This window comes from Aythya marila, assembly GCF_965140915.1.
Source record: "Aythya marila genome assembly, chromosome: 16".
NCBI lineage: Eukaryota > Metazoa > Chordata > Aves > Anseriformes > Anatidae > Aythya > Aythya marila.
The window spans coordinates 12,840,006-12,861,692 of record NC_139057.1 but is presented as its reverse complement, the minus strand read 5'-3'; the positions used below and the strand labels follow the sequence as shown (position 1 = coordinate 12,861,692).

General features: G+C 43.0%; 1 protein-coding gene across 1 annotated transcript in view; it reads left to right on the top strand.

Moving 5' to 3' along the window:
- The window catches only part of TRPC4AP (transient receptor potential cation channel subfamily C member 4 associated protein), a gene marked incomplete at its 5' end in the record, with an annotated part of 36,251 nt that extends 14,721 nt beyond the window's left edge, over positions 1-21,530 (top strand). The window contains 14 exons of the mRNA XM_082773395.1: positions 287-415; positions 1,602-1,803; positions 4,030-4,218; positions 5,856-5,998; positions 9,941-10,072; positions 10,734-10,792; positions 13,171-13,272; positions 14,363-14,446; positions 14,785-14,875; positions 15,214-15,354; positions 17,006-17,114; positions 17,460-17,572; positions 17,809-18,015; positions 18,772-21,530. Coding sequence (XP_082629521.1) covers positions 287-415; positions 1,602-1,803; positions 4,030-4,218; positions 5,856-5,998; positions 9,941-10,072; positions 10,734-10,792; positions 13,171-13,272; positions 14,363-14,446; positions 14,785-14,875; positions 15,214-15,354; positions 17,006-17,114; positions 17,460-17,572; positions 17,809-18,015; positions 18,772-18,909 — 1,839 coding nt within the window. The 3' untranslated portion in view covers positions 18,910-21,530. The remainder of the gene's footprint in view (positions 1-286; positions 416-1,601; positions 1,804-4,029; positions 4,219-5,855; positions 5,999-9,940; positions 10,073-10,733; positions 10,793-13,170; positions 13,273-14,362; positions 14,447-14,784; positions 14,876-15,213; positions 15,355-17,005; positions 17,115-17,459; positions 17,573-17,808; positions 18,016-18,771) is intronic.
- Between the last annotated feature and the right edge of the window lie 157 nt (positions 21,531-21,687).

Here is a 21,687-nt window from a genome sequence, read left to right as displayed (position 1 = left end):
GAGCCTCTCTGACATGTTTCCAGCTTTTCAGTGTTTACTCTTGATTTAAGCAAGTAAACGACTCTGCCTTGAGTGAAGGTTCTCATCCTGGAGCCTGTAGTTTTTGCAAGCCCCTTGTTAACTCCAAGCGAGGATTGCAGTTAGATTTGGTCACTATAAACACAATGTTTTCAGGAACAGGGGATTTGATAATACATCATCTTAAAACTGTTGTGCGTGTGCCTGTAGCATGACGTGTCAGGGTGGGCTCTGACTCTGGGTCTGTGTGCTTCTTGTTGCTTTCTAGACGGAAGGAGTCACAAGGCGATTGGCAGAAAGAAACGACTTTGTGCTGTTCCTGTTTACACTGATGACAAACAAAAAGACATTCCTGCAAACTGCAACGCTCATTGAAGATATCTTGGGAGTAAAAAAGGTTTGTTAACTGGTTTCTTTTTTTTGCATGGCTTTTCAGGCCAGTGGAGAAAATGCAGCTGTTTCTGTGAAGGGTTGCTGAAAATAATTCTCAAAGCTAGCGTTCTCACTTCTTGTAGCTTGTTTGAAGCACGCCTTTTTACACTGATCATTAACTTTAATCACAGTTCAGACAGAAGCCAAGCTATGTGTGTGGTATCATATTTGTAATGCTCTTGCGTAGCTTGCAGAGGTTGATGGGGGGGAGTGGATAAGTAGCTCATTACTAAAGCACAGCCAGTATTTAAAATAAAATGGAATGCATCCAAATTCATTTTTTAGTCCTTTCCTTTTGATTATGTTGCAGGTATTTCAGTAATCTTGCTGACATCCAGAAAGCTTCCTGTGCTTCTCTCCCTTACCTTGGGTTTTGTTATCTCCCTGAGATTACTTGAGGTTGTTTGCTGTAGGCTGGGGGAACAGACAGTGAGGTCTTCTGCGTGAGCTGAGTTTTTGAACTTGTACTGAAAACTTTGCTGATGTCATCACAGCGTAGCACCCTAATGTGGTGCAAAGAAAACTTCAGAGTTGTAACCCTGGGCAAACTGTCAACAAAATGTATCAGCAAAATGTACATTATGTGGAGAGGGGCAGGGTCTTGTAGCTAGCTTGTTACTGTTTTTTTGTTGTTTTTTTTTTTTCAGATTAAATTTGAGGATATTGCATTTCTAAAGAAGTAAACAAGCTTAGTTTATCTGAATGTAAATAACAAATTTTCAAAATAATTTTTATATCTTTTAATGAACAAGTCTGAGGGAAGGAAATCGAGGAGCCCGTTTTCATCTGTAAGCTTCTAAGAAACTACAGACAGAAGCAGAAAAATTTCAGATTTGAAAGTTTAAATGTAAATGGTCTGTTAAATGATTAAAAAAAAAAAAAGCCCCCCAAATTTCACTTAAATGCAGAGCCCTTAAAGTTTTTAAAGGATAGATATGTATGCTTCTGGAGTTAATAAACAGAAATGACACCAGTTGTAAATTAACAGCTGTTTTCAGAGTTCATTTGCCACTGCTTGTGTGCTTCTGCTTTACTAACATTGAAATAACGCAGATCTCACCACAGAGAAGCTGTAGATGAAGCTTTCAGGCTGTGTTGTACATTCTCCTATTGAACATCATGCACAACTTAGATTGTATTGCCTCTTCTAGGAAATGATACAACTGGATGATATACCCAATCTTGCAAGCCTTGTATCTAGTTTTGATCAGCAGCAGCTTGCAAACTTCTGCAGGATCCTCGCCGTCACAATTTCTGAACTTGACACGGGAAGTGATGACAAGCACACGCTGCTTGCCAAAAATGCTCAGCAGAAAAAAAACTTGGGACCGTCTCGAGCTGAAGTTAATCAAGGTAACTGATACATTGTGAAGAAATGCAGCAGAGTCACAATAATGTAAAATTTCCCTCTTCTCAACCTTAGATCTGTAAGTGTGTGTTTTTAGCAGATACTGTAAGTGTTCTGCCTTACAGAGTGTTTGTCTTTATTCGGTTTCTTTGTGCAATCCCTGGACACAGTCTTCTCTGTTAATGAAGCTTCCTAGCTTTCAGTTTCATACCCAGATAGTAGTTAGGTGAGTTGAGTCAGTCATTTCAGCCATCTTTGATCAACTGAATAGCTTAAAATAATTGGATTTGTTTTCTCTTGCTTGGTTGCTTCCATGGCCTTCCCTTTAGCATCTCTCAGTAATTTCATGTCCTCCTTAATATATGAGTTCCTGAACTAAATCTATACAGCCATCACAGTTGCTGTCAGAGTAGTTCCTTCTCTGATTTTTATCGGGCATTGTCATGAGCAGGATGTCTGTCTATCAACAAAAGTATGTTTGTTAGTCACTTGTCTACCCTTACCATGCTAGCCTTTGAAAATCTATGGGTCTAATCTAAACTTTAACCGTGGGCAGAGTGCAGGTTTTCTTATTTTGCCAAGTACAGATGCAGAAGCCTTGCTCAGATGCAGAAGTCCTAAATTCATACTCAATCTTCTAGGCATGGCATTTATATTAAAATACCATCAAAGGTGGAATCTGCTGTTTTCAGCTCTTGATATACTGAAAATCTTTTGAGCTTCTGAAGCAGACATTTGCATAGGTCCAGGTCAAACCATTTCAAGATGCACAAAAAGGGGTTTTGGAGCTGTTTTTTCCCATCTTCTAGTGTTCTGTATTAGCCAGGAAGAAGAAATCTCTGTTCATAACCGCTGCCAGCTATAGAGCATCCAAGTGAAAGATGGATAGAATAATATGGCGGGCAGAAGCTGAGAAACTTTAAAGGGGGGTGGTGGTGTATTGTCTTCTACCTTACGATCACCAGAGCTTGCTTGTAAAGAGCAGTGCACAAGTATGTCTAGGTGAGGGTACAAAGTTTAATTTAAATTAGTTGAACTGAATAAGCTTGGACCCCGTAGAGCTGAACTTGGCTGAGCAAATGTTTAACTGACCATTTTTTGTTTGCACAGTCAGAGACTGTGTCTAAGACTGCAAAGCATATTCCATTTAAAAATCCTTATTCGGGAGTTTATTCTTTCCAAGATGATACTAGTGGGCAGAAACACAGCTCTTTTACATGGTGTTCGTGGCTAAATTCTTTGTCCTTTTCTACTTTATGTGCAAGTATGAAGACTTAGCTGTGTATTTACCTCAGTGTAACTTGACTTCTTTTCCCAGAGAAGTTGTGGGTGCCCCATCCCTGGGGGTGTTCAAGACCAGGCTGAATGAGGCCCTGGGCAACCTGATGTAGTGGGTGGTGTCGCTGCCCATGGCAGGGGGTTGGAACTGGGTGATCATTAAGCTCCCTTCCAACCCAAGCTATTCTATGATATAATAAACAGGTCCTGTAATTAAGTCATTCTGTGAAAACTTCAGGACAAAATGCATATACTAGCACCCTCTAAACCACCCAAAGACCTTGCAGATCAGTGACTTCTGTCCTTGAACTGCTGTTTCTAAAGGTGCAGTTTACAACAATTAACAACCCTCTAACTTGGGGCTGCCGTCATGTGCTCCCCTCCTGTTCTACTCTATGATGAACTAGTTTGGGAAACAAATACTTAAAATGCTAAGAGCTTTCCAGCTAGTTATGGAAGTGAGCTGGTTCAGTTTGCTGTGAGGCAAACATTGCAGGAGGCAAAATGAAGGAGGTGGCATCACACACAGAAAGGAGGATGGAGCTGGCCCTTCGAAGGGCTGCTGCTTTATTTTCTGCCTGCTTAATTTTCAGCCAGATCAGTTTCTTGATATTGACTCGCTATGGGCTAGAAAACAGCAGTGTCAGCAAAAGGGAATTGTCCTGAAACAAGCAGTTAGAATAGGGTAGAATTGTTTTTTTATCCAGTGTAAGTCCAGCGTAGACCAGTTTAGTGCTGATTGAATTATGCCTAGCATATGTACGCTCTCTCCCAGTTCTTAAGAGGAGAGTGCGCCAACTACTTCAATCTTTGGATCTTGTTAACTAGATGGAATTTGTTCCTGTGTACTTTCCTATATTTCTAATGTAGGTATTTTGGTACCTGTCAGTAGAGAGGTTTTGATGACTGTTGTGTTGGTGAGCCTGAGTCATAAAATAATTTTTCTTTTTCAGCTACGCTTCTGAATATTCCAGGCTTCATTGAGCGATTATGCAAACTGGCAACACGGAAGGTATCTGAAACAACGGGTACTTCCAGCTTCCTTCAGGAGTTAGAAGAATGGTATACCTGGCTGGACAATGCGCTTGTGCTTGATGCACTGATGAGAGTGGCAAATGAAGAGGCAGAGCAGAGCAGTACAGGTATCTGGCTTGCATTCCTCTAGCCACCATTAACAATGCATATTTTGTCTTCTTCAGTATTTGTCGTTTGTTGCTTTTCCTTTCAACCAGTATTGATTCCCCTTTTCTTGCATGAAAGACTGCCATATCAGCACTTAGGTCTGACTGTTTTGTTCTCATGTAGTGCTGATTAATTTTCACAAGCTGAAGTTAGCAAAAGGAAAAAAAGTGTTCCAGGGCAAACTGCCCTTTGCACGCCTAGATAACACTTACTTCTAACACTTACTTGTAACACTACATCCTTAGAATTAGTCTCCCCCAGAGTGACAAGAACACGTCTGAGGTAAGTGACTACCAGAGTTTGCTCTAAAACTTAGGCTGGTGGAATTTATTCCATATACTTCATACCAAGGAAGTGACCCCTTCTTTAAAAAGAAAAGCTTGTTCCAGGAGAGTGTATGGAAGTGTTAACACAAACTTCGGAAAAAGCTTTAAAGCAACTGCCTGGTTTCTTTTTTCACCCTTCAATATTACAAAATTGCAATGCATGTTTTATTTAATTAAAAGCACTAAATAATGAAATGAAAATTATCCCCATAATTTGATAGCTAAATCTTTGCTGTTGTACTTCTTTAGAAGCTTTCTTCTTCATCTTTGTTAGTTTTGCAGAAACTATTCTAAAAAATTTAAAGTGCACAAAAGAATGAAGTACCTGCTCCAACAGCATCTTGTTCAGACCTTTATATGCCATCTTGGTGCGAACTAGAGACCGCTTAGTAGTCTGAAACAGAATTCACCAGGCAATTTTGTGGAGGTGCAACGTGCCCTGTTGCAGCTCTTGACCCACAAAATCAGTTAGCAAGCAAACCTAGACATGCTTTCCCAGAATACTGCTTCAGTCTCTAGTGGCTTGTGGCTTAGTGATTTATGAGTCAAAGGTAGTGTCTGTACTTTTTAGCCTTTGATGGTTTCGTTCCTCTGTGTTCCTGTCTGGTGACTGTTCCTTCCCATGGGTTTGAAAAGCATTCACGCTATCCTCTGGCAGGGCAGTTCGTGGCTTAGTTATGAATTGTGTAAAGAGCTAACTCTATTCTGAACTGCAACCTGCAGATTTCACTGTCCCCATTTCTGTGTGTCACTCATGATTTCATCACATTTTCCACTTACAGTTGTGGCATGTTACATCCAGTTTCTCCCTTTAGCAATGTAATAGGGCTATGAAAATATTTAACTGTGGCCTAAGTATGCTGGTATCGAGGTACAAAATGGAAGCAGGCAAATAGTAAATGTATCTGATAATCTCACACTTATTTTTATTACCTTTCCTGCCATGTCCTTTCTGATGCAGTATTCTATTATTCCTATCAGGTGATCCTAGTTATTTATGTAGGTGATTCCATTTACCTTACGATGGAAAACTTACATAGTTTTAAAAAATCAAACTTTATCTCTTCTAAAGTTCCAGCTATATTTTTCCTCTTCTCTTGCATTTAATTTAAATTGGTTATTTGTTGTATGCCAATACTTTTAGTTGTGAAGAGGATTCAGGTAGACTTGCTGGTCTTACATCTGTGGTGTCTGAGTGTAAAAGTAATAACTGTAACGAACCCTTTCCTGTTGAAACTGCCTCAGGCTCACATCTTTGCCATCTTGTTCAGAGTCTTCTGATGAAAGTGGATTGGCCAACACCTCAACACGAACACAGCTTCCACAGTCCATGAAGATCATGCACGAGATTATGTATAAGCTGGAGGTGTTGTATGTTCTCTGTGTGTTGCTCATGGGGAGACAAAGGAATCAGGTAAGCATTTGCAAATGATCACACATGCAAAAGTTGAAGTCCCTGTAAACCTAAGTGCTCATTAATTAGGTCACGGACGCAGAAACATGAAGGGCAAAGCTCAACGCATAAAGCTGGACAAATCCTATCATTGCGGTGATGCACAAACAAATAGGCAGTGTTTTGTTGCTGAGAATGAGCCACTGGGCAGCACAGCTTGTGACAACGTGGGGGTGGAGAGCTGCTGTGGAGCTGCTGCTGCTGTGGTGCAAGATGGATGCAGAGCAACAAAAGCTAATGGCAGGCCTTGATCTGGTACATACATGAAGGTACCCGTAGGCTGCCCTAATCTGCAGCATTAAGTGCCAGAAATCCCTCATCCAGGAATGGATCCTGGATCTGGTTTTGAGAAAGTGTGTGGCCATACCTGCTGGAGTTGCCTGGTAGGGTTTTCCTCCTCCTCGCAGCGTGCTGCTGACCTGCTTGGACAGACCCCGCCAGGCATTCCACTTGGGCTTCTTTCACTTCTGGAAGTCCTCTGGGGTCGTTTTTGCACTGGTGACTTTTGCAGTGCATTTCTGTGCCTCAGCCAAGTGAGCATGTTGTTAAACTCTCAGCTGAGAGGATACAGTTCAATTTTGTCAGTACGAACTTTTCACTGCATAGCAATCCCACTCATCTGTTCCTTTTGCGTTTCTTGCCTTTGAAGTGAAAAATTAGTAATTTGTTCCCTACCTTACATAACTTCTGGAGAACCAGTCACTGCAGCTTGGCTATGGTTGGGTTTTAAACAGGTCAAAAGCACACTGTGAAGGGAAAGGGGAGGCAGTCTGTTGGTGCAGTTTTGACAGATTTCCAGTGCGGGCAGTCTGCTCAGCTCAGCAGAGCAGCTTGGAATAGCTGGGTATTAGGATGCCCTAGAGACTGGGAGGATCGCATTTTTTTGAGTTCTTGCAGGGTTGTTGTATTGGGCAAGAGTAGCTGTGTTTGGGGGCTGTTGCTTGAGCACATTTATCCTGAGCTTTTTGGTTTTTGCTAGCAACCTCCCACCCTGTAGGACTCACAAATACTCATTACAGGCAGTCCTTTAAATATCTTAATCTGAATTTAAAGTAGAAGTGCGTTTGAAGTACAATTTTGCAACATAACTAACCTGTTCACAGTGAACCTACAAATGGATACTTAGCACTAAAATTAAATAGATTCTGTTTAATACTAACCAGAGGAAGCTAGCAATTCTTGCAGAAACCACAATTGCTGTCATAAGAAACTTTTATTCCTGTTGTTAGTCCTTTAAGGAGGAAAAAAATATCTTTCTGTTGGGTATAATACAAAAAAAAAACAACAAGCATGCTCAAGAAATAACTGGAACTACCAACAACCAGAACACAGATCTCTTAGGAGTTTTTTCTTCCATTGTATCAAGTCAGATAATTCATGTCTGCCCGATTTCACAAGAATGCAGTTTTATAGATGCCTCAGAAACTACTTGCAACTTGCACTCATCCCACACTGCCTGCTCAGGGAGCTGGATGTGCTCCTTTCCTGACCTCCCCAGTCAGTTCTCGAGTACTGCTGCCAGCTGCGACAAGGTGGCAAGTATGCTGCTGAAATAGCTAACTTGGAAGTTGACTCCTCTTTTATTTGCTAGGAAATCTCCTTATTCTTTGCCATTTCTGCCCTGATGCAAACTGTCTAAGGGTTAAACTGGCACGCAGTTCTCTTCTTCTCCGGGATTCATTCAGGACTGGAGTTGCATTGTTGCAAGATTTAAAGTTATTTCACTCCCAAATGTTTTTTGTCCAGAGCCAGGTCCTTCTGTAAAATCCACTACTTTTGTTTGAACATAATAATATCCCTAGTTCCTTATCTGCATAAAACTTTCAGGGACTAGTGTGGCAGATGGAAATCTATTCCCCTTCTTGAGAGGAAGTCAGATTAAGAATCACAACTGAGCTGTTCCGTGTGGAGCTGAGCTGCAGTAAGCAGGTAGTGGCAGTGTCTGCGACAGCACTTGTACTGACAAGCATTTCAGCTGCTCTCATTTCCTATCAGGAAATAAAAGCATAGGATCTGTAACATCAGTCTTCCAGTCTGTGCAGCCAAAGATCTTAATAGTTTAATATTGGAATAATTTTGTGCAGAGTTTCTAAAGGGCGTCACAGATCTGCTTCTGTCCGCTGTGGTAATCAATATAATGGTCTGACATTTTGCTTGAAGCATGATGCAGCTTCCTAAACTAAACCTGCTGCTGAATGTTTACTCTAAATCCTTGGTTTGAACTTGACTGACTTGCATAAATGGAAAACTGCTCGCAGTGACTTGGCTCCTACCTGCTGCCATGTTGGGAATGAACACACCCTTGGGGATAAGTGGTGTGTCACTGCAGATCTCTGCCTTTGCTCCCTTCTCATTATGGTCACACCCTAAATTACTCTCCTCATACATTTTTCTAGGCTGTCTTGCATGTCTCTATTGTGACAGATAATCAGTTCTTTTACTAGCTCCTGTTACAGGGAGACAAACCATGTACAGTAGAAGCTTGTAATAGCTTTAGTGGCAATAAAGTAATAGAATAATTTATATGAGGCTGGGCAGCAACAGGGGAAAGAAAGTCAAAGGAGTTTGAAGGATGGGTATGGAGCAGGGATTGTGTTGGCATCCCTCGATGGAGTAGTTGTAATGAGCTTGGGGTCGTGGGGGGAGCACGAGCCAAAGGCAGCGACTGTGACTCAGGAGCTTTGTCACGCAGCAGTCTGTCAGCAGAGCTTAAGAGTTCAGAAAACTAAAAGTAAACTGAATGTGTTTCAAATCAGGGAGGTGTAAGTTGGATTGAGTGGTTTGTGCTCTGGAACTCCAAGCATGGACTCCAAGCTTCACAGTCCATCAGGGTGGCATGAGTGAGGTGGGAAGGAGCTGGGTGCTTCCTCCAATGCGATACTCACAGATGCCCAGAAGCAGGAATGTGATTTCCAGGTAGATGGGAAAGGTGGTGGCTACAGCCAAAAGGAACACAAAAGCCCTTCAGCTATGCTGCTAACAGGAATAAGAATGAAAAACTGTAAAATAGCACTGGCTTTAATACTTCTAATTCATTCAGGTACTTCAGGAAAATAGAGCAAAATTGAGTGGTCTGCTTAAGTGCTGCTAGGCAGGATGCTACATCTCAAGGACAGCCTAGCTTAATGTTTAGGTGACTTAATTTTAAGGAACATAACCTTTACTGCACTGGGGACTTGATTTTTATGGCTTGTTGGGCTATGTAATCATGCATGATTTTCACGTACACTGCCTCTCAAGGGATGCTGCTTGTCAAAGGCCTCCAACTGATGAGGATTCCCCTTTCTATGGCTCATACTGCTCATCCTCCTAAGTGCTTACTTCAGAAGTATCAAAGCTTGGACTGTAGGTGCAAGCTGTTCGCACCAGAATTATTAGCTCTGTAGTCTGTTTCAAACATGTTGTGGTTGTGCTGCTAGGCTCTGTTTGCTAAGGACTCCTGCCTAGGTTACATGCACAAAAAGTGTATCAGTATTTTATGTTGTCTTCAAAGGGCTGCCTTGGCTTTAGCTGTGTGAACTAGAAAGGCAGAGGGTGCTCAGTGGGTGACTGGCAGCAGAATGTTTGCAGCTTGGTTTTGTGATGCACAGAAGTTGGGTATGGATGTATTTTCAGTGCGTTACAAGTGATCACCCAATTTCCAAAGCTTGTCCTAAAGTCAGAGTGGTTAATTCAAAAAGCAGCTCAGAGTTTTCTTCCAGAATGTGTTTCCTATCCATGACCAACAGATTGAAGCTAACGATGCATCGTGGTCAGTATGCACGCTACCATGCACACATGCTATTAGATAAAGAATTGACTCTTTCGGTTGTCAGAGGATGATGTAGTTGTGCACATCTGTTTTCCAGACTGTTATATCTGTATTTAAGGCTGCAGCGAGTACTTCCTTCTCTTCTTTTCCAGGTTCATAAAATGATAGCAGAGTTCAGACTGATTCCTGGCCTCAATAATTTGTTTGACAAACTCATCTGGAGGAAGCATTCAGCATCAGCTCTTGTTCTGCATGGACACAATCAAAATTGTGACTGTAGCCCAGTGAGTAACTTTTTAAGTACTGTGTTGGATTTTGATGTTATTACCTAGTAACTCTGAGGAATTGTACTGAGTAACTAAATGCCTGTATAAGTTAAGTGAGGTACAGTAGGACTCAGGTTTTTTGGGTTTTCTAATGCAAGTTAGAATGGTTCATTCTAACAATTCAGCAGAGGACAATTCAGCCTCTTTCCAATCTCCCAGTTTGGGAGTTGTGAAAGGGGTAAATTTTTTGGTCTCTGGAGGCAAAAGTGGGAGAAGACCAAAACTATTGAAATGATAGCTGATGGGTCTAGCAAGGACAGCCACAGAGCAGAAAATGAATTGCAAAGAGTCGAGTTGGTTTTGGTTTTGTTACTCAAACCTAGATGCCCTAAACCAATAAGTATAGTGAGGACTTTTTTTTTTTTTTTTTTTTTTTTTGCCTTTGTGGTGAGAAGAAATTAACTGTTACATGCATAGGATTGCAAGTAGCCTCTTCTGTTCTATTTTTGGGAAGCCTGCAAAGTGCACCCTTCTCCTTTTATGCAAGTCATTTGCTCTACTGTCCAAATGGGTTTGATTTGGATAGGTTTTCAATTCAGCTGTTTCATGTCAGCTGGGTAATTAATGATGGCCAAAAATACCAAAGCAGTTTTGTTGACCTTTATTCTCTCTTTTTCAGGACATTACTTTAAAGATACAGTTCTTGAGGCTTCTTCAGAGCTTTAGTGATCACCATGAGTGAGTATGAAAAGCTCCAGTAAATTGTGGCTCGGCAGTATTGTTTGTCTGGTTGCAGTTACAGCAGGTCTCCTAGGCACGGTGCCTGCTCTGTGAATGGAACATTGTACTGTCCTTAAACATTTGTTCAGATGTTATGTGCCTTCCAGCTCCTCTATGAAAAGACTGTGGCTGTGTTCTCCAGTGGGCAAGTTTAATGTGTCCATTGATGATTGAGACGAGCTTGTTTTGCTTAATGTTGAGTTGAACTGAAACATTTATGTGATGAGTTACTACTTTGTGGCTGCAGGATGAAGGTGGCAGCTTTCATGATGCTGTTTCTCTCTTTTCCCTGAGTCGGTAGTGAGCAGTGTGCTCACAAGAGGCTTTTTCCCTGTGTGTACACATTCGGGTTTAATTCAGAGTAGAACAAGCCAAAAATGTCTGTTGAAAGATCAGGGTGAAAGACAGCACATCTCTGAAAGAGGTTAACTGAAGAGGCTGGAAAGATGCAATTGCTGTCTAAATACCAGCAATGGAGGAAGACCTGATTAAGCATGATTATGCAGTGGAAAATGTTAGGGGAACAATTATCTGGAAGCTAGGTTGGAAACAGGAAGAAGGGCTCTGTTTGCCTTCAGAAGGCATACTTGTGAAGCTTGATTCTGCCGTAGGAGTTGAGGGGTGATGTAGGTTTCTTTAAATGCCTTTACTCAAGAGACATACTTCCTCTGATGCAGAGAATTGTTGCTGTAGTTTGACTTGCAGAATCGCATCTTGAGTTCTGTAAGTGTCCTGCTGCTCTAATTCAGCCCTGCAAGGTGGTTTCATGTTCCTTAGCAAACCTCTGCATTTGAGGCATATTGCACTAAATACGCATGTGCATATTCACTTATTGCCTAGCTGGTGTTGTTTACAGCCCAGGGTGGTAATATTTTTTGTAAGATTTAAAAAATCCCATTAAATTTCTTAGACGTGCATATTGGAAGTGGCAGCCTTTTTAATTAGGGAAGGTTAGTTATAAGAGTGGGGAGCTGCTGAACATATTTTACATGTAAGGGGAAGGCTGACCTGTCATAGATCCTTCATTAAAGATGTTTGCTGAGGAATCACTCCAGGTTTTCCAGTAAGATCTCTCTAGATGATGTTCTTACTGAAGTGACTACTACAGAGACGTCAGGCTTGTTTAAATGGAAAACAGCTTTCATCTGTAGCATTTGAGCAGATGGAATGTGTGGAATCCGGTTAAGGTTTTTAAACAAGTGGTTGCATAAACTCTATGAAATCACAGTCTAGTGGAGTTAGCTGAGAACACAATGGGAGTAAGTGCTTATATACTGGTACTGACTTCAGTAAAATTGTGAATAAGCTAAACTTGCAGAACTGTTCATGCATGGAGAGAGAGAGGCTGTGTTTTCATTACAGAGGCCTGTTGATCCAGATCAAAAGGAACTTCACATGGCACTTGTTGGGCACTTATCTGGAAGATAGTGTTTGAAGCAAGAGGGCATCCTGTCGCTTCTCTGGTCTAATAACTTATCTTCTTTGTAGTTGCTATATGTCGATGAATAGGTTCTACTTTGTACACCCTTACGCTCTGAGCAATTTCCAGTAGGAGGACGTTAAGGAAACGTGCTGGAACTGGGGAAGGAGTCAGGCAATGGGAGCCTCTGGAGTACATTTCTACATTGTCAGACCTGTCCTACTAAATTCTGGAAACTTAATTTTTTCCACAGATAAACTCATTGGTTTTCATAAAGGAAAAAAAAAATATCTCTATTTGATAAATTATTCTATGCAAATTCCCTATTATAATATCCATTCCGATTGTCTGTTTTATAAAGTCTTTAAATATTTCCAGAGTAAACAGTTTGCTTAAAGTAATAAAAATACCAGGAAGACTGAGTACTCCTTTGCAGTTTCTTCTTTCTAATTGAGGCTAATTACTGATGAACAGCAAGATCACTATATGGCAGAGAAAAAGCGTTGGAAGCTGTGGAAAAGTTTGCTGTTTAAGTCTACTGAAATTCAGCAAACTTGCTGAGATTTTCAGAAACTTGTACCATCTGGAAGCAAATATTTACAAAACAAGCCATAAGATCCTGAACAGATCAGCAAAGAATAGGAATCTCAAAGCAGTTTGGTGTTGAAACTTGTGTTTGGCAAATTTCAAAGACAGCTTACAAAACAGCAGCTAGTTGGCCTAGTTTGGGAGCGTGCTGTGGTCGAGGAAGTAGAGTGTGAAAGGCTGTGAGAGCTGGAGAGGTGAAAACTTATTGCCTAAGACCTGCAGCCCTTATAGGGCTGTGGCATTTCTTTTCATAGCGCTGCACACTTGTCTGCCTCTTGAATGGATTCATCGTGTTTTTCTCCCCTACTCCCCAACTGTCTTGCTTTAGGAACAAATATCTCCTTTTAAACAGTCAAGAACTTAATGAGCTGAGTGCAATCTCCCATAAAGCCAACATCCCTGAAGTTGATGCAGTTGTCAACACAGACAGGTGAGTAGGGATACAAAATTTAAGGTCAGCAGCTTCCAGCATTGTGCAAACACTTACATTGGAGGTTTGGTGTTACCTATTTTGTTTGAGATCCCATGGTCTGCCACGCTTACGTTAATTTCAGTGACGTTCTTCAGCAGGAAGTGTCTAGCTGTTTTTGTACAATGTGGTCATTAGCAAATTTAAAGCGTGTTGTGTTCTCTGAGTAAGGCCTTTTAAAAACAGAAGCAGCTTGAAACGGGGATTTTGGTTTCATGACCTGGACTTCATTATTATGTGCTCAGTCTGCCTGTTTGTCTGGCCTTTCTCACTACTAGCATTGCGGACACAGCTGGAAAGTAAGCTGTGATCCCTCCAGTACATGACTTGCTGCTATGAATAAATCTTAAGTTTTTTGATTGAGAAGTAGTTTGTGCACACACAATGTCCATTACAGGTCTGCGTATTTTAAGAACAGCTAATAACTAGAGTAAGTTAATTAGATTAATGTGTTAAAACTCCTTATGGAATCACTAGTATTATATTTGATTATCTGTTCAATTGACTATTTTGATTTAATGAGCACATTAATACGTATCTCTGTACAGACCTCACAAAGTGAAAAACTTTGAGTTCAGTTGTCAGAAGACTCCTAGATTGCCAGCAGGGACTTGGTCTGCACAGGGCAGACTTACCTCACTTTGAAAGGGAATTCTCTGAGATTTCTAGATTATAACTATTATCATAATAATTTGCCTAACTGGTAAGAAATGGCATCCGTATTACTTGGCCCATTTCCTTCTAAGCACAGATACCTGCCTGCCTTTGTCTGGAATAAGTTGAATAAGTACATAAGGGGAAAAATTCACCCTGTACACTAAGTGTACAGAGAGGAAACAGAACAAGGGTGTCAGCATCTCTGGCTGCCCTGCAGAACACTACCACTGGTAGAGCTAAGTCACGAAAGTTAATGAATATTCATGTTGCATATTCAATACTGGTAGTTAATTTATCACTCCAACCTCTGGAGAAGAGATTGGATTCATTGTCCTATAAGGTGCAATAGAAGGAGCTCTCCTGCTCATACTGTCATTTCTTCATGTGCCTTTAGGAGTCTTGTCTGTGATGGGAAAAGAGGTTTGTTGACCAGACTTCTTCAGGTCATGAAGAAGGAACCAGCTGAATCCTCCTTCAGGTGAGTTAATTTTACATTGCTGTGTGCTGTTCTGAGTTGACTGGAAGGTGAATTTGTTTTCATACAGCTCACAACAGTTGAAAATGCTTGAAAACCATAGGCTGTGAAGAGAATGTGGCTTTGTTGCACTTGGCATTCTCCCTCACCTGCACTACCACTGTAGCCAAAGTTTGCATTGGACCTCATACCCAATACGGTCAGTGATTTTCTGCAGGATTAACAGATCTCTCTCCAGCTTCAGGTTGGAATGAAACTGATTAGGAAATTTAGTTTAAATTATAGTTGTGATAAATTCCTACCCTTGCTCCAGAGTTAAAATCTCTTCTTCCATTTCTTAGGTTTTGGCAGGCAAGGGCAGTTGAAAGTTTTTTGCGAGGCACCACCTCCTATGCAGACCAGATGTTTCTGCTAAAGAGAGGACTTCTGGAGGTAATGAACTGCACGTCCAGCTTCTTCTGTAGCACATTTCTGTAGCAATTGAGAAGGATTTATCTGTAAAGAAATCAAATTTAAAATGCAGTTTTTATCAGGCAATTTTCGAAAGGTATTTGTGAATTCTACATGTGGCAACCAGGCATGGGGTGGCCAGCTCTATAGCCTGCATCACTGGGAAGTTAATTTCATAAAAGACTCGTCTGAATTGTTGTATTTAGTTCTGTTACTTAAGAACTAAACCTGCAGATAAGTGTTTGAAATAGTGATTAAATCAAAGTCTCTGCTGTATTTGGGCTAAACCATGGCAATAACATGTTTTCCTCCCATGACAGCATATTCTCTACTGCATTGTTGATAGTGAGTGCAAATCACGAGATGTGCTTCAGAGTTACTTTGACCTTCTGGGAGAACTGATGAAATTCAATATTGATGCATTCAAGAGGTTCAACAAGTACATCAACACAGATGAGAAGGTAAATATTTGTAAAAGTTGTCCCCAGCGGGTCAGATTACAGCCTCTTATAGCCAAATACAGCACTAGGAAACTCAGATTGCTTTGCTGCTTTTGGTGCATCTGTTGAGCCTGGTGCACAATAAACACAGAGCAGTGAGCTGCCAAAGTCTCTTCACAAGTGCGTATGTTGCTGCATACAATCATGTTCTTAGAAGTGTTCCCAGCTGCTCTGAGTCAGCAAGTGCTGAGCTGTTCAGAAAATGTTGCCTGTTACATGATCGCGCAGGTCCAAGGTCAGGGCTCAAAGATGGTAGAACAATTCCTGTGAAATGACTGAGTTCTGGGTTAAGCTGATAGTTACAGACATTCAAACAGGCTCCAAAAATCGTTTCACTGGAGCTTCTTTAAAAAAGAAAGGTGGGGGGGCTGATTTGATGTACATGAGTTAAAACACTCGTTAATATTTGATAATGCAAAATTGTATGCCTTTTGATATTATTTGAAGTTGTGGGTGTTTTAAGATGTCATAGTTGATGTAATTACCTAGAAAACTGAGTTGTGCATGTAGATCAAGAATGGGCAGCTCTCTGCAAAACGGTTTCTTGTTTTTATGCACTTCTGTGTATGTAACATCAGCTGTTGGGAAGGTTTTGAATGGTCTCACACTCTTGCTTATGATACGTTAATTTTTCTCTGGTTGCTGTCAGGTCTGTCAGATCTTGGAGAATCATAGCAGAGATGCATTTCCAAGAGAGGTGTATTTAATATCAGGTTGTTCTGTGGTTAACTGTCCTCACACATTCTAGAGAATCTACCTATATGCTTTGTGATTTCTTCCTTTCTGGTCTATAACTTTTTAAAATTTTGGGTTGGTAAGAATCCCTCGCTGTATTCCTTCTCAGCACTATCTGATGTGCAAAGCAAGTGTAGGGAAATAGGGAGCTAGAGGAACCACAGAGCCCAGCAGCCCTTCTGTCATTCGTCTCTTTTAGAAGAAATAGTGTGTGCAATCCTGATCTCATTGACGTGACAGGGAGAGCTTCGTAATAGATATTAGTGATGCCAGGACTGTCTTGGAGGTTTTTCTGTTCCTTAACGTTTTTAAGGTACTTACTGTAGGGATCCTTTGGACGGCCTTCACTGCCAGTATTGGCTTCGGCTGGGCGAGGCAGATCAGGAGTGTCTATCTCCTGTTACTCTTGTTAGGGTTAATAAAAAAATAACGAGGATATGTATTGGTGTGGTGAGGAAATGACCAGATGCATTTTGGCATTCAGAACCTACCTTAGGTCTTGCTCTCCTTTTTGAAGGGAAGGGGAAATTGCGTGCATCAGTGTTTGCTTTTGTTGGTGGTGTGTGTGGTTTAGGTGTTGGTGCTCAAAATTCAAGGTGTGGTTTCTCCTGTAACCTTCAAGAACTGTATTCTTCCAGTGTCGAGAACCTGGAACACACTGACTGCCCTACTCACTGCATCCTGTCTCTAGCTCTTCCTGCTCAGGTTCGCTGGTCTGTTCCTCTTGTGCCAACGAGGTAATTGGTTAGTACACCTCTTGGCCATACACGTTCTGAAAATGTTACTAAATGCTGTTCCATGAGGCCTTATCTCTGAGTGCTCATGTACAATGACTTTGCATTTTTTTAATGTAACGCTATGAATTTCTTCTCTCTAGTTCCAGATATTTTTGAATCAGATCAACAGTTCATTGGTTGACTCCAACATGCTGGTTCGCTGCATTACGCTGTCCCTGGACCGATTTGAGAATCAGTCTGATGCTAAAGGTAAAGAATAAGAAATGACATGGGTGTGTGGCTGTGATAATGCTCATTTTCATAGAATCATAGAATATCCTGAGTTGGAAGGGACCCAATGATTATCGAGTTCAACTCCTGGGTCCCCAAAGGACCATCAAAAAAATCAGACCATGTGTCTGAGAGCATTGTCCAAATGCTTCTTGAACTCAAATTTTAAGCCTGGGCTTTGCAAGTTTTGGTATCAAACAGAGAAAAGGTCACCTTGCAGGTTTGTTCTTACAGCCTGAGCACCAGTTCTTACTGCTGAGTTGCTTGGATCAATGTGTCTGAACTGTTAAGTACCTGATGATTGTCTTTTTTCTCTTGCTGCAGTTGCAGAAGTCCTGTCAGAGTGCCGCCTGTTGTCATATATGTCCCAGATGTCCATGAGAATGTCCTTTCTTTTCCGTCTCATTAATATTATTCATGTACAGACACTTACACAGGTAAAGAGCTGACAGTAACTTTGTTGTTATCTTGCTGGTACTGTGTATGGATGAACTGGGCTGGGAACAGGGAGGAACCTGGCTTCTCTGAGGAGACCCCGTGTCCCTTCTTTCTTGATACAAATAGGAGCACTTCCTCTGCATGCTTACTGTGAGCACATTTTGTAAGGACATGTATGCAACTGATACTTCAGGGGTTGTTGTTGTTGTTTGACCTGCTGTCATTTTATTTTCAGGAAAACGTCAGTTGTTTGAACACAAGTTTAGTTATCCTAATGCTGGCCCGAAGGAAAGAAAAGCTACCTTTTTATCTGCGCACTTTGCAACAGATGGAATACACAGAAAAATATCCAGGTTTCATCCTGAACAACTTCCATAGTCTTCTGCGATTCTGGCAACAGCATTACCTCAATAAGGATAAGGACAGCACCTGCTTAGAAAATGTACGTGAACCTCTTACTGTAGCCAGAATCCACCAGAGCAGTATCTGTCTGTTAGCCACCTAGCAAAAACGGGGTGGCAGGGTGCCCTGGGTCCTGCAGCGCCTGGACCCTGGGTTGCAGTGTTTGTGCCATGGTTTGCAGCGACTCTTCTGTGGCTTCCTGGGCTGCAGAGAGGAGGTGATGCTGAGAGCAAAGCTGTCTGCCGTTGCTGCGTCTCAGAGTGCAGTACTTGCTGTTTTCAGCTGCTGCTTGGTGCTTGGAAGTGGCTAGTTGTCCTGGGTGTAAAGGCTTCGGGCAATCCATGGTGTAGAGGGAGACTGCCAGCACTTGGTTGTTGCAGGAGACGCTTTTTGGCCTTAAAAGAATGACATAAGGGGGATGCGAGCAGGGAGGCTGTCTTGTCTTTGTGTCCTGCCTAGGAGCGGGAGCTGCTGCCAGCACTGGCTTCAGCTGCAGCACTGCAGTGTCCCAGTTTGTGTTTGGACAACAGAGGAGGAGTTTGAGCTCATGTGTGTGTGTGTGTGCACTGCTCCCAGACGGCATTGCTTGCCCACCCGTGCGGGCGGTGTTTGCCCTGGGTTGCCCCGGGAGGGCAGGCTGGGTGGGAACGGGGGCTAAAAGTTGCGTGGCTGGGGCAGTCAAGCTGAGTAGGAAGCAATTCTCAGTTTTCTCTGCTGAATGCCTGTGAGATGCCTCTTCTGCTGGGTGGCAGTACCTGCTGAGCACGCTAACCGGTCTCTTCATCTCTTCCCGCAGAGCTCATGTATTAGTTTTACCTACTGGAAAGAGACTGTATCTATACTGCTCAGTCCGGACCGGACGTCCCCCTGTGCCATAGTTAGCTACATCGACGAGGCGTATATGGACATTGACAGAGACTTTTCTGAGGAGTAATTCTTCGCTCTGGCTTCTGATGGACAGCGCTTGGAGGGTACCTCGCAGCCCGTGGATTTTCAGGGATTCGCTGTGTAGTGTGTGTGCGCGTGCGCGGCTTGGAACCGCTGACTGTTACTGCATTGTCAAAACCCCGGTCCCCATCTCTGATCTCTAACGGAGGAGACTTTGAGAGCTCTCTGGGCAACACATTCAGGGATGTATCTTCCAGTTGTTCTGGGATAAAAAATAATCACCTGCAAAAACTGATCTTTTTTCTTCCCTCCTCCCACCCCCGCCCCGTTAAATGTGGCTGGTCAGAGCTCTTTGTGCTGACGGACGAGGATTCTCTGTACGTGCCAACTTAGTGATGGCTCCCTTTCATGGCTACCCCAACTAGCAAGTCACAAAGCACAGAAATTGCCCTCCAAATGTGAGGTCCAAGGAGCCAGTCTGCTTGGGACCCTGACACACCAGCCACATGCAGAGCCACCACGAGGACTCCCTCCAGGTGCACCTCTTCTGTTGGGGTTTGGAATCGGGTTTAGGGTTGGTTAGAGTGTGTGTGTGTGTGTGCATGTGTGCGCGCGTGTGTGCTTTTAATTCCTGAGAGCCCTAGCTCCAGTCACGTCTTTCTCATCTACTTTTGGATCATTTGGTACTAAATCTGTTCAGCCGCTGTCTATATGTTAGGAGAGAACCTCTGCTCCTGCTGTCTTTCCTGCAGATCCTTCCTCTCCGAAGGTGTTTCACAACGGTGCAGAGAACAGAGACATTTCAGCAGTGGTGGAATTGCAACAGGGGTTGGCTTTTTCACAGAGCACTAGCATTAAAATATACTAATTTTTTTAAACTTGGGGCTTGTCCCTTCTTGGATAACTAATCGGGTTTTAAAGTACTTTTCAGGACCATTGCTCTTAATGCTAACCTGCTACGCGTGGAAGTCTTATGTCAGTCTGCTTTCAGCCCTTAATATCAATACACACACATTAATCTTGAAGTGCAATATTTATTGGAAATGTCAGTTTTTCCTGGATCAGTTTGAATGAGAATGTGTTAAGTACTGGGAATAAACACTCCTAGTTGAAAGTAACTTTGCAGGATGTGTTGGGAAAGGGAGAAAGCAGGTTTTTGGTGGTCACGAGTGCCAGACCTGTGCACACCCTGCCTGCTCACCACCATTGTGTTGCTCCAAGACAGTCACATTCCCAGGAATGAAATACAGCCTGAAGTCCTGAGCCACTGCATTTAAGTCAAAAGGTATGAATCTTGCAGCTCCAGCTAAAAGGAAACCGGTTTTCTTTTTCAAACATGCATCTGGATTTTTTTTTAAATCTGTTATTTGATGAGACAATTTGGCTTCAGCTCCCTCCAGGGCCCTCCAGGGTGTCCCTGAGCTGTAGCATTTTGTCTCTAATCCATGCCCTGGAATGAAACCCCGCTCTGAGGGGTCCCTGTGCTGGGGCCCGGATGAGCGGACGAGGCTTCCAGCCCCCGGTGCAGGACTTGCTCTCCAGCAGTTGCCCCTCTCCTCTTGCTTATCTCACCCTTCATGTCCTGCTGCGGACCTGCAGTCACAACTCTGCTTGCAGGGTGCTCAGAGCTGCTGAGCTTGAGCATAAGCCTGGAGCCCCTGGGGAGCCTTCGGTGTCCTGGGGGCTGAGTCCCTGGGGCAGGCTCTGCCCAGCTCTGGTGAGGGCCCTCCAGTCCTGTCCCCCCACCCTGGGGTCAGGGACTTCTTCCACTGGCAGCTGCAGCTCCCTGCTCTTCATCAGGTCATCCCAGCCAGTCCCCTCCCTCCCCCCAGCTAATTTCTTTCTCATCTGTACTTTTTTGTTCTTGGGTATTTGTGTTTTTGGTGTATCTTTGCTTCTTCTTAACTGTAATAGATGTACACTTAAAATAAATGCTTCAAATTAAAAGGCTTTTAAGTTAAGGGATGCCTTTTCCATAGTCTAGTTAATTGGTGCATCCAGCGATTGCTGCTATACCCCTGCAGAGTCTCATTTCCATCTCTGTTTTTATGTAACGCACCGGTAAGGGCCAAGCTGTGGCTAGGGGCCTGCGTGAGACTGAGCTGAAATAACCCCAGCCGGCTTCTGCCTCGGGGATCCCTCCCCGCTACTTGGTCCTGTGTTTTGGGTCCTCACCTGCTAGAGGCAGCTTGGCTTTGCTTTCACCTTCAGGTGTGCACAGGAGGCTGAGCTGGCTGCCTGCAGAGGGCACGGGCAGGGAAACCACAGCGGCTCCTCCAGGGAGGGAGCACTCCGGGGAAAGGCTCTGCTCACTGGGGGCGCAGCCATGAGCACAGTGAGTGCTGCTGCCAGCTCATGTGTCTACGGCAGGTACCTTAAGCAGCTTTTCCGAGAGGGACCAGGCAGCTCCATCCTTGTTGTGGCTTATTTACGGAGAGCACAGGGAGGAAGGGGCCTGCACGGGGCTGGGGGGTGCTCGCTGACCCCAATCAAGGCGGCAGCAGCTCTGTGCGGGGACGGGGTGGAGGTGGGAGTCCTGGCGCTAACCTGCAGCTGGAAATCTGCACTACCCCCACAGCTCACTGAGGTGCGTGCTGCCCAGATTAATGCCAATTTACTAACTGCAAATAAACATATTAAATGGAAACTTATTAAAGAAATTTATTTTAAAGAAACAAGTGGAGCTGTCTTTCTTTGTAGTCTCTTTGCCTAAGCAATCATTGACCTGTCTCTGCCCTGCGGGATTGTGTTTTACATTTTGCCTGGGAGTAATGGGTTTAATAAGGTCTGTTTTGCCTTCTGCCCCCATGCCCCTACCCTTGTT